Source organism: Macaca thibetana, chromosome 4, assembly GCF_024542745.1.
Source record: "Macaca thibetana thibetana isolate TM-01 chromosome 4, ASM2454274v1, whole genome shotgun sequence".
Classification (NCBI taxonomy): Eukaryota; Metazoa; Chordata; class Mammalia; order Primates; family Cercopithecidae; genus Macaca; species Macaca thibetana.
In genome coordinates, this window is record NC_065581.1 from 12,002,439 (window position 1) to 12,019,808 (window position 17,370).

The 17,370-nt window shown below is 44.1% G+C and overlaps 1 protein-coding gene across 5 annotated transcripts in view; it reads left to right on the plus strand.

Annotated features, from left to right (window-relative positions):
* Nucleotides 1-17,370, plus strand: part of HIVEP1 (HIVEP zinc finger 1) — a 157,453-nt gene that overhangs the window by 1,900 nt on the left and 138,183 nt on the right. For 2 of the 5 annotated variants that reach the window (XM_050789568.1, XM_050789573.1), the window contains exon 2: nt 5,127-5,269. In XM_050789568.1, coding sequence (XP_050645525.1) covers nt 5,230-5,269 — 40 coding nt within the window. In that variant the 5' untranslated portion in view covers nt 5,127-5,229. Of the gene's footprint in view, nt 1-1,539; nt 1,646-1,901; nt 2,160-2,261; nt 2,382-5,126; nt 5,270-17,370 lie in introns of those variants that run through there. The other 3 variants (XM_050789570.1, XM_050789571.1, XM_050789569.1) reach the window with 3 other exon arrangements.

Sequence of the window (17,370 nt, forward strand, 5' to 3'; positions counted from 1 at the left end):
ATTTCCTCAGGGGAATTTTAGGGGTCAACTCTAGCAGGAAAAACCTAGACGTCGTTATGGAAGCCCACGGGAACAAAACAATTCAAGTTTGCACAGATGGCCAGCTGTCTTAGTGGGTGTATGGTCGTTTAGCATTTTTATTCCTTAAAAGGGGAAAACAGTTTAGTTTCATCAGGGATTTTTTTTTTTTTTTTTTTGCATCAGTTTTGTTTCACCTTATTCCTCTCAAGTTTGAGGTGGCCCGTTAAACCAGCCACTTTTGCCTGCTTCTTGAGGTGGACGTGTTGAATTTCTGTGCCCCAAACTGCGAACGTTCTTTAGGTCCAACCCTGAAAACCTTCTTCGTAACCCCGGTTCAGCCCCTCTTCACTGCTTTGCCATGGATTTCCACTCCTTGCTTCCTCTACTGCTTTCTAGCAGCCGGGGTCACACCCTGGTTCATGCTAATTACTCCCTCTTCCCCTTTCACGCTCTCCCCTGCGTCCCTGGAGCCCACGTCCGACGACCAGCCCCGCACCCCCTTTTCTGTCCCCGAAGTCCCCTCCCGGGTCGGCCCTATAAGCTGTCAGGCTGTCAGGCAGGGGTTAATTGCGCTCGCAGCTTCGGCACTGGGAAGCACCAGCGGGGCTTTGGAGCGGCCTCTGGAATAACCTTGGCTTTCCTCGCTCTTTTAATAGAACATCCGCCACCAAAAAGTGGTTTCAGTTCAGGGTTAATAATACGTCCCCTTCCACTCTCCAAACCAACACCCCGCCCCCCTCCTTTTTTTAAAAGTTGTTTTTCAAAGTTAATGAGTTTCAAGTTTCACAATGACTTTCCCCTTCCTTCTACGCGTTGCTGAGGAAACCCCCTTGGGGTCCCCCCCCGCCCCTGAGCCTCCCCCTCCCCCATTCGGCCCGGGCGAGGGGCGGGGCCGGGAGACCCCATGACGTCAGCGGCCGGCCCACATCCTGCTGTAGAAAGTAAAGAGACGGTAAAGAGAAACTACGGCCCCGCCCGCCCCGCCCCTCTTCCCGGACCAACCGCCCCCAACTGAGCGACCCGGCCAGGCCTTCCCGGGACCGCGTGACTGGCCGGGTCCGCCCCTCCGCCCCCGCCGGGTGCTGGCTCCCCAGGCTTCGCGACCCCTGGCTCCCGCCCCCCGCGTCCCTAACCCCGCCCCTCCCCCCCGGGCCGCGCCGCCACCTCCTCCCGCTCCCCCCTCCCGTCCCTGCGGCGGCTCGGCCGGGCGGGGCGGGGAGGGGCGAAGCGGCGGGTGGGTGGCGGGGCCGGCGCGGTCTGGGGCCCGCCCCGCCGGGGAGACCCGGGGCACTGGCTCCGGGTTCGTGCCGGGCCGGGCGCCCATCCTGCCCCTACCTCCGGGCAGAGCTGGCGGCCGCGCCGGCCCAGCTGGGCCCCGGCGCCTGGGCGTCCCCCCGCCCCTCGCCCCGGCCTCAACCCCAGCCACCACGGGGACGCCCCCTCCCCCGCCCGCGCGTCGCCGCCCGCGGCCTCCCCTCCTCCCGCCCCCGGGGATCCCCTGCCGCCCCGCCCACCCGCGGGAAAGCCTCCGACCTTCGCCCTGCCTCCCCCGCGCCGCCGGGCCAGCGTTCCTCCCGCCGGCCCCAAAGACGCTAAACGTGCCCTACTCTGCCCTGGGGGAGAGGTAAAGCCCGCGCCCGTCCTCCCGGCCCCGGGCCCCGCGGCCCCAGAGTCTGCCTGCCCGCCCTGCCGCGGCGCGCGCCCCCCAGCCCGGCTGCCCGGCTCCCTGGCGGCCGCGATCATGCCGTGGCTTGGGGCGCCGGCGAGCTTCGCCGCCTCCTCCGCCCGGCGGCTGCGGCCCCCGCCCGCGCGCCCCGCGCTCCCCCCCCGCCCCCCGGCCCGCTCCCCTGTTTAATATTTCAGCGCTGGGTGGTGTGAGCGCCAGTCGCCGGCCTTCAGCGTGGCGGCTGCTGGGCGGCGGCGGGGTGGCGGACGGAGCGGGGGACCCGGGAGCGGCGGCCGCCGGAGGAGGTTATGTTTGTGTTTGGGGTTGTCAAGTGAAGGAGGGATCCCAGGCGCCGCCGCCGCCGCCGCCGCGCGGGGGTCGCGGAGATCCCGAGCCGCGGCCGCCGCCATCAGCAGCGCAGCTCCAGGGCCGGCTGCAGCGGCAGCGGCTCCGCCGGGCGTCCTGGCAGCAGGTTCGGCGCGGGCTCCGCGGCGGGGGCGCTGCAGCTGGGGAGGGCGGCGGGGCGGAGCGGGGAGGGGGGCAGGAGCACATCCCCTCGGCGGGCGGGGGGCGTGCGGGCGCGCGTGTGTGTGTGTGTGCGTGTGTGTGCAACCGCCGACCTTGCAGAGGGGATGGCTGCGTGCGGGAGACACTTGGCACTTCTGGGCGCCCTCGCCCCGCGCGAGCCGAGCAGGTACAGAGGGACCCAGCCTCCCCAGCCGCCTTCCAGCCGCAGACGCATTTTGCAAGAGGGGTGGAGGGTGAGGGAGACCAGGCCTCGGCATCCCAACCTCCCGGCTTTGTGGCTTTCTTTCCCTTTCGTTCTTTGCTCTAAGTGCCTGTTTACTCCCGGCCACCTGGGTAGTTTCTTTCCGGGTTGGGAGTGCGCGCCTGCAGCAGTTGGGAAGGGGGCGGTGGGTTGGGGCGCGGGTCGGCTCGGGCTCGCCTTGGGGTCGGGCTCGGGAAGGAGTTGCTGGCTGGAGAGGGGAGGGGGCGGCGGCGGCGCTGGCGGCGAGGAGGAGTCTCAGGGCTGCCGCGCTCGCCTCATCTCGTCCTCCTCCTCCTCAGCTCTCTGCATCCACTCCAGGCTCCTTCCTGAGCTGGCACTTCCATTCCCCCCTCCTCCTGGCATGCGAAGCGCTTTGTTCAGTGCAGCGTTGCAGAGGGGTTTTCCCAGGCTCCGCCCTCCACATTCATTCATGTTTTTTCTCCTTGCAACTGTCTTTACGCTTTTTGATCGTGTCATGTTTTTGCTCCATGTAGAATTTATTTCTTTCCCTTAAAGGAACGGTTTATCACTCGTCCTAGTCGCTACAATGCTGCTGTCTTTAGAAATATCCACTTACCCCCACAAGGATTTAAACAGGGGATGGACAGCTAGGGACAGTGGGTAGGCGGTGAACGGGGTAGCAGAAAGCCTTTACGGACAGGGAATGTGCATATTTTACATTTATGCTCCGGATCCCATGGGATCACATGATTGGATTACAGTCAGAGTTCACGCTTTAAAAACTTCCAAATATCGTTACCATTTAAAAGCTTTAAGTTTAATAAGGAACGTATTAAGCATTCATACAATTTATTTGGTACAGATGTATATCAATTCTTTATTGAATCAGAACCTTCCTGAATTAGATAGTGGATGTTTCTTTGGTGCAAGGAGTTGAGAAACCATATCTTTTATAGATCACTTAGCACAATGCTAGATGAAATAGTTAGACCATCATTTTTTGTATTATTTTCCCATGTAGTTAAAAATTGCAAATAATAATGTGCTGAGCTGACATACAGCCAGATCAGGGATAAAATACTGAAGTTAATTGTAACGTTCTTTACCTTCTATTTCTTTGCTATAACGAAACCATAAATTTCTAAAACCTTATACTGGGATGTTAGATGCATTTCTTCCCATATAGGCTTTCTTAGGGAGAATTAATAGTTCAGCGTTTTTGTGTGACAGGCAAAGCGTCTACAATGTTTAGTTTAGTCCTTATAACAGCCTTCTGAGGTGGATAGTATTTCCTAGTTTTACAGTTGGGAAATCTGATCTTCAGAGAGGTTAAGTAACCTGAACAAGGCCACACAGTAAGGGGTAAAGCCTGGCTTTGAACCCACTCTGGTTTGACACCAAGATAAGTAGTCATGACTTGCTGTGCCTCTTGAAAGAAATCCTGAAAGTAGATGTTATCAGCTCCACGAAAGAAATAAGCACTGGATATAACTGAGTCATGTAGTACCACATTCTTTAGTTGCTGATCTTGGACAAATTACTTATCCTCCTATTTTTTTTTTTGTAATCTGTAAAATGAGTAAATGATAGCTACGTTCCTAGTTAACAGATTAAATTAGGGAATGTGTAGAAAGTACATAAGCACATAGTAGGTGCTCATAAGTGTTCTCTTGTACAGTACCACATATAACAAAAGCTTTAAGCCCTACTGTTCTATTCTTGTGTCTTTGCTTAATGAGTAAACATTGTTTCATGTTTAACAGTGACAGTAGGCTTTGCTTATCAGTTTTCTTGCAGTAAGTTAAAATTTCAGCTTTAAGATCCTTGAGAATCTTGTGGAAGAATCTGAGGTGGCTGATTTGGGGAGATGGGTGATCCTGTTTTGGGTCATTCTTGTCTTGGCCTATTGTATTTCAGATCACCGTGTTTTAAAATGTGTAAGTCAGGACAGGCTAGGTTATGCTGCAGTAACAAATAACTCTCAAACCTCACTTAAGCAAGCAAGAAAGTGTTTCTGGCATATGCTGTGCAATTACATGGGTTAGCTGGAGCTCGACTTTGTGGTGGTGTCAGATTTGCTGTCTGGAGCAGTCCTGATCCCATGGCAGCGAGAGAAGAACTCTGGAGGATCATGCTGTGATAATAACTAAATGCTCCAGCCTGAAAGTGAAGTCTCATCCACTCACAGGTCGTTAGCTACAATTCCGCACACGTTCCTGGGAAACACAGTGAGGCAGAAAGTGTGGTCCTACCATGAACCTAGAGGTCTTGAATAACTGGAGCAGCCACAGTAGGAACCCCTTGTATTAACTGAGTTAACTAAAAGAAGATGAACAAGACATCGTCCCTGCCCCTGTGAATGGGCAGATTTGCTATATATGCATAACATAATCCTTTTGTAGCCTGATGTGATACTTTACTTGTTCCTGGTATTGTCGTTTTAAAACACAAAGTGAGTTTTTCTACTCTTGTGGGATAAAGATACTGTGATTTTTTTCTGTTTTCTTAATGAGAAGTCCCAGATATTGACAAAATGATCTCTGTTTAATTAAAAGTTAGTGAGTAATCTTTTGCAGTGGTGCCCAGCTTGGTTACTTTTTCTTGAGTTTAGGTTTGTGCCCTGCTAGGCAATAACTTTTAAAGTATCTTTCTCTTCTGAGGTAGTAAAATGTGCTTCTTTGTTTTTTTTTTTTCTTTTTCTTTTTTTAGCACATGGATTAATTGATGTATGTTGAGTTTATGGAGCTGCCTTTTGGTGACTTGCTTTATCTAGAGTTTTTAAGAAGAAAAAGAAGCCCCTGATTCAAAGAAGATGCCTCGAACTAAACAGATTCATCCCAGAAATCTAAGAGGTAAGGCTTTGCATTAAGTAGAAGTAAGGCTTGCCGTAAATCTTTTAGTAAAGTATCTCTTTGTTGACGGGATTGGCAGTTTGTTAGATGTTGACCCTGCCTGGTGGCGAGCTCTGTTTCTCTTGTTCATTTCCACATGAACAATTCCACATGAAGTCCTGCACAATTCCTGTCTCTCAGGAGATACGTAATAAATATCTGTTGAATGAATTAATTGAATTTGATGAAATTACAGTCCTTCCTTCCAGACCATTAGATGGGGTATTAAAGGCTGAAAGTTGCTGTTTGTTGATAGGAACCATATTTGGGTCAAGGAATCTGAAATGAATGGTTAAATATTCTTTTCCAACTGGATCATTGTGAATTTTATGTTTTTTTTCCATTCCTCCTCCATAGTTCTTTTGAGGTTTATTTTTGTACTGCTCCATCAGTTAGATTAACAAGATAAGAAGTGAAGAGAATTGTAGGCATTCACTCAGACCGTTACTTGCAGAAGCCAGAGGCAAATTAAGTTATTTTCCACAAAGAAGCAGTGGCTCAGAAATGTGTATATGATAACACATTTCACATAGAGAGAGAAAAGTGTGTGTTTTCCCCCAACTGCGAATACTTTTAATAGTAGAAAAGTAAGTGTATTCTTGCTTATTGTTTAAAAAGATTTGTATTGTTCTCATGTGTTTTATCAATGGTGAATAGCAATTATCTTTTATATTAAACTTCAGGAGATAAGCAGGTAGTAGTGTTAAAAAAAGAGCTATTAAAGCAAATAATTCCAAACTGAGTATGGTATTTTATGAAATATTTATCATTACAGAAAAAAAAAAATTCTGAAGTATATGTAGGGGGAAAAGTGACTTAAAAATCAGATAGATTAATTTGAAATGTTTCTTGGTAAAATCAATTTGACTAGTTACCATAAGGTGATCTTTGAAAATGTAGTCAATTTTATGGCCTCTGTGAATCTGGAAATAGTACTTGTTTCCTGTCTAGAAATTTCTGTTGCCTCAGGCGGGTGCCTCAGCCCAAGTTCAAATTGATGATTATAGTAACCAGTGTTCAATGAGGTGGAGATTTACATGAGAACATTAAGTGTAGTCTATGGAAATCAGATTTTTTACAGTCGTATAGAAAACGTTGAAAATTGAATGTGTATTTGCCTGTCTCCGTCACTAGAATCTGAACTCCCCAGAGACTCACTCTCATTTATTACGGTAGGAAAAGCCTCCAGACCCAAGGGTGCCAGCTGAGGTGGGCATTTGGAAACATGGGCCCTGCTTTATCTGTCCAGGGAGGGCACCCTGTTCTAGTTTGCACAAGTGCAGCATATAGGCAAGCAGCAGCCCTAGCCCAGCACAGTTTCTGGCAGCTAATGGCGGCCCAAATGTTTGTTGAAGGAAGGAGTACATGATTGATCTTAAGGTCTTATTTATTAGGTCATAAATATTAAACATTTTTCATATTTAAAATATATATTTATAACATTCTAGATAAAATGACTATCCTGAGAAATGCAGATTTGCAGGCCATAGGCTCTTTTCCTTTCTGTATCAAATAAATGTACAACTCAGCACATGTTTGTTACCACCTTCATGTACTTCATGTTCCTGTGATAGCAATAAAATGATGATAAAACACAGATCCCAAAAGGAGTATGGAGAGGTGATAGGGAAACACATAACTATGTACTGTGGTGAGAAATGAACACTAGGAAGATTCCACAGAGGTGGGGAGTCATGATTTTGTCTCCATTGTAGGGGGCGCAGTTTGGAGTCAAGCAGAATGATGATTTAGGGAAGGAAAGTTAACACCTGGATTTGGTTCTTAAGGCTGGGAAATTATCTGCGAAGCTGACGAGGCAAAGTGAGTGCATTTCATCCTGGGTTAGGAGCTTGTGAAGTAACTTGGGGACTCTGAGCAACTTTAAATTGTTCTCCATTTCTACAGCATGAGAAGTTCTATTCAGGAGAGACAAGAGGGCAACAGAGAGGCAGGAGGCTGGAGTGGGAGAATCAGGAGGAATCAGATCAGGAAAGGCCCTCAGATTTGAGCCTGCATTTCATATGTAGAGTTAAAAGTTTTCATAAGAGAACTTGCTTCTTTCCTGAAATTAAGATATTTTTAGAGTTTTCAAGGAGAACTTGAAATAAATTGGTCTAACTTGTCTGTGAGAGTCTAGAAAGTTGCTTGACTAAGGTAGTTAAGAACTCTCAGCCACTAAAGAAAAGATCGAAATAGATCAGCCCTAGTAAGCATAGTCAAGCCACTTCAGTGGGACTTCTGATGGGGAAGGGGACGACTTCAGGGAAGAGGCGGCTTCTGAGCCAGTGTAGCTCACTCAGCAGTGGGGAATGGGAGTGAAACTCGAGGTGCCCCTGGGAAACCCTGAGTAAGCAAAGGGACAGAGGGGATGATGCTAAGCGGTGACACACAGAACCTTCTGCTTTCCTTCTCACAATGTCTGTGAGGACCCTGGGAGTGATGTGGGGGTTAGAGTAAGCAGGTAACTGTCAGCTACTGACATTAATTTTTGAGCGTGTCTTTAATATCTCATTGTGACAGTTTGGAATATCAGCTTTGTTGTGCCCTACCTGTGATCCACTGCTTTGCTTTGCTAGAAGACATCTCTAATGCGATGAGATAAGAAATGCGGGGAGAGGAAATTGGGAGACCGGAAGAGCAGTCACAGCCCTGCTTGTCCCTGTTGTTTCTGCCGTTAGCTCAGGAGTTTTCAGGAAACCCATCGCCTCTTTTTCGGCTTCCTGGGGGGAATAGTCTGAAATACTTGTCTTGTGCTTGGTAATTAAGTCAGTATTAAAAGACAGATACCTTATACTTTCTCAAATTATATTTTTCTTATGCTTCCATGGCAGTTTCACCTCTTAGAATGTAATCTTTCTTTGATTTATTCTTGGTTCTCCTGCTGGGACAGATATATCCCTAGGGATGTGCAAAGCCACAGGGTAACATGTATCTTTCAGGAATGTGAATTTTACTTGGGGGAAAAATACATATACTTGTCTGTGTGTGCACACGTATACACATATTAAAGTATTAGACAAGCGTCAAAATGTGCAATACCAGGATCTATCATGGAAGAATATAGAAAGTTTGCATGGATTTGAAAATTAGGCCGGCACAGACTGCTTTCATAAGGAGATAGAGTGTATACTTTTTTGCTCCTAGAGGTTCTTTCGTAGAAAAAGCATAAGAAGAATTGTTAGGTTAAGGGCAGGAAACAAATTGGGGACATAAATGAGACAGTGTCTGACTTGATGGGTGATCTGTATACTGTGTAGGACTGTGGTTTTGTTGAATTCAGTCTCTTCACCCTTGGCCCAGCGTTAAACCAGATAGAATCAGTTGTCCATGCCTGTTTCCCAACGGCCTGTGCAGTTTTTACACCGACCTATCCCTTGTGAGGTTGAAGAATTTTGAAAGAGCATGAGAGAAGCACTTGGTGTTCAGAAGAAAGGCTTAGCATGTTGTCCTAGGTTCGGTGGAGAAGGGTCACTGGACTGCACGAGGTGGCTCCTCCGCATGGTCTTGGTGAGTTGACAGCAGGGCAGCACTGTGTCGCCCAGCCATCATTCCTTACTCATCGCTGCTCTGCGGAGGGGTTGTGGTTGTCTCCATCACCTTCTCAGGTCTTCGCTTGGATTCTTGGGTAACGTGGAATGGAGGAGTTGGTGGCTTGCAGGGGGTTCCATGCCACTTCTGTCGTGATAAAGGGCTCTGTTTGTGTTTTGCCACCCATTATTATGAATATGTTTTCAAAGCTTTGAAAAAAAGGAAAAGAGGCGTTACTTATTTTAGTTGTGTTTGGGCCTAGGGTTTCAAAGCTTCATTTCCTTTAAGATTGGAAGTCAGTGTGGAAAATACTAAGTATTAACCTTTTGCAAAACATGTTTTGAAAATTGGTGTAGCTGTTTTTCATTTTTATTGGTTGAGTTCATTTGGCTCTGAACACCCTGCAAAACATGAGAACTCTTTTCTGGTCTGAGAACCAGAATTTTTTTTTTTTTTTTTGAGACGGAGTCTCACTCTGTCACCCAGGCTGGAGTGCAGTGGTGCGATCTTGGCTCATTGCAAGCTCCACCTCCCGGATTCACGTCCTTCTCCTGCCTCAGCCTCCTGAGCAGCTGGGACTGCAGGTGCCCGCCACCTCGCCCGGCTAATTTTTTTGTATTTTTAGCAGAGACAGAGTTTCGCCATGTTGGCCAGGCTGATCTCAAAACTTCTAACCTCAGGTGATCCGCCCGCCTCAAAGTGCTGGGATTACAGGAGTGAGCCACCACACCCGGCCCAGATTCCTTAAAATGTGAGAAGTAGCACTGAGGAATGTGATCAGATGATGGCCTTGATTGACACATGGGGTCGCTTTCCACCGTTGGCCTTCTTGTTCTCCACGGCATCTTGTGCATAGTCATTTGCCATTTCAGGAGCTCAGTGTGCAAATCCAGTATTTCTGTGCTTGGTCATCTTTCTGGAAGGTACCTCTTCTCCTTTTCCATTTCTACTGTTTTCTTACTCTGTATGGGAGATGTCTCTGCTAAAGATGTCACCTCTTCTTTGAGTTTTTTTCCTTATTTTCTGTTCTCTTGTCAGGTACCCTCCTCCCCTCCACAGACGTGCCTTGGGTCTCCTTTGCTTGTGTCCACATGTGCCTTCTTGTACTTACGATATTACATCATAATCATTCTTCTCCAGGTCTCTTATCTTAGCAGGATTATAATATGTCAGAAGAGACCATTTTGGTCATCCGTGTGCAACAGAAGAATATTTGGTTGTGTTAACTTTTTGTTTTTGAGACAGAGTTTCGCTCTTGTTGTTCAGGCTGGAGTGCAATGGCACTATCTTGCCTCGCTGCAACCTCCGCCTCCAGGGTTCAAGCAATTCTCCTGCCTCAGCCTCCCGAGTAGCTGTGATTACAGGCATGTGCCACCATGCCCGGCTAATTTTATATCTTCAGTAGAGACAGGGTTTCACCATGTTGGCCCGGCTGGTCTTGAACTCCTGACCTCAAGTGATCCACCCGCCTTGGCCTCCCAAAGTGCTAGGCTTATAGGCATGAGCCACTTTGCCTGGCCTGGTTGTATTAACATTTTAGCAAACTAGAAGGTTGAGATGATTTATACTCAGGGAATTTGTTTACATTTTTGAACCTCGAGTAGGAAATGCTTCTTCCAATATTTGGTAGCTTCTGATTAAAAACTTGTGATAATTTTAATTGCCTGAACAGATAAACCAGGTGGTTATTGTTAACGTTTCTTTTATATGAAATTTTACTTCATGTACAAGATTTTTATAGTTTATCCCTTTGGTACATTTAATTACTATAAAGGTAAAGAGTTTGGCCTCATGCAGTCACTGACTTGCTATGTGGTTGGTTTCCTTGTGTGTCAAATGGAGATAATGTGTGAAGATGAGATGATACGGCAAATGTAAGCATTTGCCACAGTGCCTGACACAGGGTACACACTCAATCCAGAGAGCTACTGCTTTCTATGAAAAACTGGTTTATGTCAGACTCCTGGGTTACATATGCTTTATAAACACAGGAAACAGGAATATCTACATAAAATCTGTAAATGTATTTTAGGCTGCACATGTCCTCAGTATTGATTCCTGACATGTCCCATTCTTGTTCTGACTACTCAAAGGTTGGGATCTGGGGGAGAGAGGTCAGCGCAGAAAATAATTTGGGAATATTCTTACCCAATGTGCTGCTCCCTCCATTTTTCCACTTAAACTCATTCAAGCCTTGCCTCGTTTTTTGACAGTGTTAGATGAGATTAAACAGAATATTTGTCTTCATTTAGTTCTCAAGAAACAGGTTCTGAGGGCTTCTATTTTACTGTTGAACTCTTTTAAAAAATGTCGGTATCACAGATCACGCGGGATGAAGTGAAGTGCTCTCCTTAGGGTCCGAGATGGCAGCCATCTCCCTGTCCCCTACTCCGCTTCTGTGTGACCCAAGAGAAGCCCAGCCGGGGTTTCAGAATTAATCTGATTAAGATGAATGTTTTCATTTGCTATCAATTGTGGGCCTACTCCAGTGGTTGTTTTACAAAGTCTACTACCATGAATAAAATCTTATGTTTACTTGTTATGTAGGGATTATGTTGTTGAGCTTATAAGTGGAGTAGGTTTAATTTTGATGATTTTCAGATGGAATTCCAGCTGTTTAAGCGTCGTTTTTCACATTTGAATGTTAGGTCAGCAGTTCCATGCTGACAGCCTTAAGATTTGAGAAATCAAAAATCTTGTAGTGGAAACAACCCCATGGCTTATTTCAAAAACAAAAACAAAAGAAATTCTCTATACTGTAGCAAGAAAGGAAGTAAGTCATAATTTAAAACATAGTTTTTGTTAATATGGGTGGAAAAGTTATTAGGAGCTATCATGTAAATGGCTGACATTATTTAGTTTGAGCAGGATAAAAATGTGAAAATGGAGTTAACATAGCAAGCCTCCTTTTTTTTTTTGCAGATAATTATTTTTCAGCTCATGTGGAGAGCTTATTTGATGCTTTCTGAATGCTTATTAACATTAGCCAAATGCTTGTTTCTTTTTAAAAGCAAATACAGAATGTAATAATATGATTAACCAGAGTAATGATTTTATTTTAGAACATCTTTGTACAAAATATGTTCTGATGAGGTACAATCTTATCTTACTATAGAATAGAAAAATACATAAGTTGTGTAAAATCTCCTATCATAGAAAAACATTCTTAAGCTTCACATTTAAAATGATGATAATTTGAGCAAGTCTGGGCTAAAGTTGACTCTTGTATTATGCAGAAAAATATTTTATGAATAAATTAAGGGCTTTACTTTTTCATTTGCATATTTAACTCTTTAAAAACATTTTCGCAGTACTCTTCTGCATATTAATACTATGTTCATTACAGGTGATGCTGTTATACTGTTAACCATTGTTCACTGTAGCACAAAAACTTATAAACAAATAGAGACCTTTCTTCTCAGTGCTCAAGTCATTCTTTGAGAAAGAAGCTCTTTTTGATCATGAGGCTGTAGGCTTACGTTTGGTACAGAGTTGCGCTGATTTTGATTTTGTGTGTTTTTTTTTTTTTACAATTTTAATGAGAAGTTGTCAGAAGGTTTTTAGAAATTTTCTATGATGAATTTTGTTGTAGAAAATATTCTAAGGCTGTGCTGTGATGCGAAAGTACTGAAAAAATAGAAAGTGATAACAAAATGGTTGACTACCATGTAATTAGATAGCAGTCCCTAAGTATGAAATGGAACCACACCGTTTAAGAGTTACACCTACTTGGCCGGGTGCGGTGGCTCAAGCCTGTAATCCCAGCATTTTGGGAGGTCAAGGCGGGCAGATCATGAGGTCAGGAGATTGAGACCATCCTGGCTAACATGGTGAAACCTCGTCTCTACTAAAAATACAAAAAATTAGCCGGGCGAGATGGCGGGCACCTGTAGTCCCAGCCACTCGGGAGGCTGAGGCAGGAGAATGGCGTGAACCTGGGAGGCGGAGCTTGCAGTGAACAGAGACCATGCGCCACTTTAACCTGGGCGACAGAGCGAGACTCTGTCTCAAAAAAAATAAAAAATAAAAAATAAAGAGTTTTATCTGTTTAATACAAAGCTTGATTTTTATGGTCCTTATGTGTTTCTGTCCACAGAATTTCTGTGTGCCTGTGTGACTAGAGTATGAATTTAACCAAACATACTTATTATTTTGTACTTTGAAGTGTGCTTACATACGTTTATCTTCAAACTCTTTCAGATTTGCCGGTGAAGAAAAAGATAGGGTGAGCATACAACTGCTTAATAGTTATAGTATCCAGATGGAAATAGGTTAAATATACAATTAGGGTGGTATTTGATAGTTTAAAGATAAAGAAAAAAATAAACTGAGCTGATACACCGGGACTTGGAAAGTGGTTGGTTAAGCCATGCCAGGAGTGAACCAAGGCGCTTCCTTATGTTGCTGGGTTCTTGTGCGCCTCTCTGAGAGAATTACACACATTTTACGGCAGGAAGGATGGACCTTGCAGGTCATTGAGTTCAGCCTGCTCATTGTGCAGATGGGAATGCCCAGTGGCAAGGGGGAGGTGGTTTTATATGGGTCTTATGATGATAAAAAGAGCAAACCTTACCACAGGTCTCTGCTAGGCTCTGTTCAGAGGGCTTTTCATGTTTTCTCATTTGATTCCTACAGCTACCTGAGACAGGTACTTTTATGATTCCCATTTTATAGGTGTGGGAATGAGGCACAGAAAGATTGCTGTTTGCCCAGTGTCACACAGCTAGGAGTCTGGAGTGCTTTTGCTCCTAACCATCATGCTTATACTTGCTGATGTTGATAGTAGAAAGCTCTTTCCTGATTAGTAAGAGTTTGGAAATGCTCTCCATCCCAGTTAACTTGCTAAGCACAGCACACACAGCTGAGGTTATTCAGGAGGTCAGAATTCGAAGGATTTTTTTTTTTCTTAAGCCTTTAATTGTTCAGAATCTATTTCAAGTTGTATATGTATATATTACTCCAAGTTAGATTTGGTATCACATACAGTTTAGGGAATTTCCAGGCTCTTCAAGAGAGAAAGAATAGTTGTCTCATCCAAGACGTTTGCTTACATGATTTGCTTAGTTATATGGTTAGAAGTAGAAATGTTTTACTTAAAACATTTTACTTAAAATGGAGAATGGCAGTGTGGGAATCTCCGCCTAACAGTTGAAGTTTCGGACATGAAGGCTTAGAAAATATTTCTGGGGAAACTAACGTGAAAACATTAAAATTCTAAGCAAAATATAGAAGATAACATTCTATAATTTGTCTTCATGTGGTAGGTACGGTAGAATATAGAGAAAGCATGCTATTTTAGATGTATGGGCACTCTTCTTCCACACTGCAGGCAAATGGCAAATAACCACTTTTGGCCAAGCTCGGTGGCTCATGCCTGTAATCCCAGCACTTTGAGAGGCCAAAGCAGGTGGATCACCTGAGGTCAGGAGTTCAAGACCAACCTGGCCAACATGGTGAAACCCTGTCCCTACTAAAACTAAAAAAATTAGCTGGGTTGGGTGGCAGGTGCCTCTCATCCCAGCTACTTGGGAGGCTAAGGCAGGAGAATCGCTTGAGCCTGGGAGGCAGAGGTTTCAGTGAGCTGAGACCACACCATTGCACTCCAGCTTGGGCAACAAGAGTGAAACCCCATCTCAAAAAAAAAAAAAAAAAAAAAAAAAAAGGAACCATTTTTAAGGGATCAGAGTTAGAGAATTCTATTTGTCTTCTGGGAGCAGTGAAAATACTAGTAGGCTATGCCTAGACAAAAAATCTTGTACCTGTTCTCTTAAGAGTTTTTAATACATTGCGTTTCCACACACAGGAAAATAAAAGATCTAAGAGCAACATAAAGGAACAAATATAATTTCAGGTTAGTATATGCAGTATGGAATTCCCCAAGGGAAAGTGGAGCAAAAAATAATTGAAGTGGAGTAAAGCAATGAGGAAATACCTCGCGGAGGAGTCAACTTTCTTCTCAACGAAAACCTGAATGAGGAGGAGTTTTGAGATGGGTTTTTAAAGACAGGAAGGATATATTGGCAGAGAAAATAAGTTGTTTTTAGACTTTGGTAGAAGAATGAACGGGGAAGAAATTATGCAGAAGTGATTGTTGGTTTAGTTTGCTTAGATAGAGTGGATTTCCCAGTGAACCTGAAGCTCTAAGGAAGCAAAGAGGAAAGGAAACTTATTAGATTTCATGTGTTTGGTTTCTGTTTATGGTATTTATAAAATTACCAGGTCAAGGTCTTTTATACTGCCAGGTGGGTCATAAGGTCATAAGTATTTAAAGAAGATCGTTCAGTGGCTCGGCAGCATCTTTTATGTTAACGTTAAAAAACAGCCTTCACCCAAGGGCAATATGATTTGTTGACAACCAGGAAACCAGGTAACAGGTTAAAAGAATGTTTTTTCCTATTTCAGAAGATCATCGTGTATATGAATAAACAGCAAAAGAATAATATGGCTTTGAGCAAATATCTTTAGTTTCTTCTTAGAGAACAAGGTGGGCAGGGGTTGGTAGGGGTGATGTTGGTCTACAATTTACTTTTTAGTTGTAAATGGCTGTTATTCTAGGGGTCAGTAAATCCTGACTAAATCCAATCTTCCACCTGTTTTTGTAAATAAAGTTTTATTGAAACATAGCCATGTCCATTTATTTACATACTGACTATGGCTGCTTTCATGCAACAGTGGCAGAGTTGAGTGGCTGCTTGTGGTCATGAAGCCTAAAATACTTACTATTTAATGCTTTACAGAAAAGTTTGCCGAATCCTGTCTGGGAAATAAAGGAGAGGTAACACATTTATTTATAAACCCTTTTCTGGTTGGGAATAAACGAGAATGCTTTGTCTTTCTGTAGAGGATTGCTGTAGGAATGAATTACTATAGGGGAACCTAGGTGTACTTAGCTTTAGTTAGTACGTGAGGGTCCGCTGCCTGCCAAGCATAAGGGAGTTCACATTTGTTTGGGAAGGAGTCCATTTACTTGTGGTTTTAAAAATGAAAGGAAAGCCTTAGAGGTCGAGTTAGTCTTGCCAGAAATATTTAGTTCTTGATTTTTTGATACCAAGGTCATGGGTCTCAACCCAAAAGGGTTAGATTGTTAAGGAGCCAACTGTTCAGTCAGGTAGAGTACTCTCCTTTTTTAAATTGTACTGTCTCCATCTAGTCACGTTTGTATTTAACTCAACTTGGTAGAAAACTACTGCAGGCAATCCATTTCCAATGCCGTACATCAAACGTCTTGGGAAGGACTGTTCCTCAGCAAAATAGAACTGTCTTTGAGAGGAGCGCCTTCTGACAAATGAGCCCTACAAGGAAGGTCTTCCCCTGTGAGTGGAGTGCCAGGTCTTGAGAATGGGACCAGGTCATCTGAGTGATTAATAATTGCTACTAGCACATTAAGCATTATAATTTGTACTTAGGTTGTGGGAAACATGTTTAAACATCCAATACGTTTGAATTCTCAGTAGTCCCTACAACACTTTCTGTAATATCCTAATAATTCTTTGTTTCTGGTGGTTTTGGGGTACTGGGATGAGAGTAGGTAAATGATATTTTTGTGTTATGGTTTTGTTTTAATTTATTTTGCTTAAGTTTAAATTTAAGGATAGGTTCAGTTGAGCTCATCATAACTGTTGAGTTATTTGGGGAATACTTTGGAAAGCAATGTTAATTCTCCACAGATGAATTGGATCATTAACCTCTTTATTTTGGTCCATGCTGGTGTTAGCACGTGGCTCAAAGTAGTATGAGAAATCAGTAACTGTTAACATGTTTCCTTTCTCAGGAACAGGAAGAGCCCATAGTGGTCATGAAGTATGGTAGAATCAGAGGGCCACTTTGGTGGCTGTCACTTATAAGCCCATCTGGACTTCTGTGGCCTGGCTCTGGGGTGTTGGACATGTTGTGGAATTCACCACCTCTGTTCCTGTCTTCCAGGAAATTTATAGTTGAAGACATAAAGGCCATAATGGCTTCACATGGAAGTCTAGACAGCTGTACAAGTATTTGATGAGTGAGCATATAAGGAAATACTCAGTTAACATATATAAGGAGACATATGACAGCATAGCCGAGGGGTTAAATGCTTTATTTATCCTTCTGTATGTTGACAGTTTAGGTTAATCTACCATGTTTTGATGGAATTAGTGCCATATGTGTGATAAGTTATATATTCAACATTCATGTTAATATCTTCTTGGAAGAGCTAGGGTTTGCAGTAAGTTGCATTTGATGGATATGCTCTTTCATGGAAAGATTATCTTTTTCAGTCTCCAGTTTACTGCCTTAGTCATACTACTTTATAGTGTATTTGTTTTACAGCTTTATTAAGATATAATGTACATGCAATAAAATTCACCCATTTTAAGTGTACGATTCAGTGTGTTTAGTAAATTTATAGAGTTGGGAAACCTTTACCACAGTCCAGTTTTAGAACACGTCTGTCACCCCCAAAATTTCCTTGAGCTTATTTGCAACCAATCCTTGCTCCTGCTGTTAGCCACAGGCAATTGCTGGTCTGTGTTCTGGCTCTTCACATTTGCCTTTTC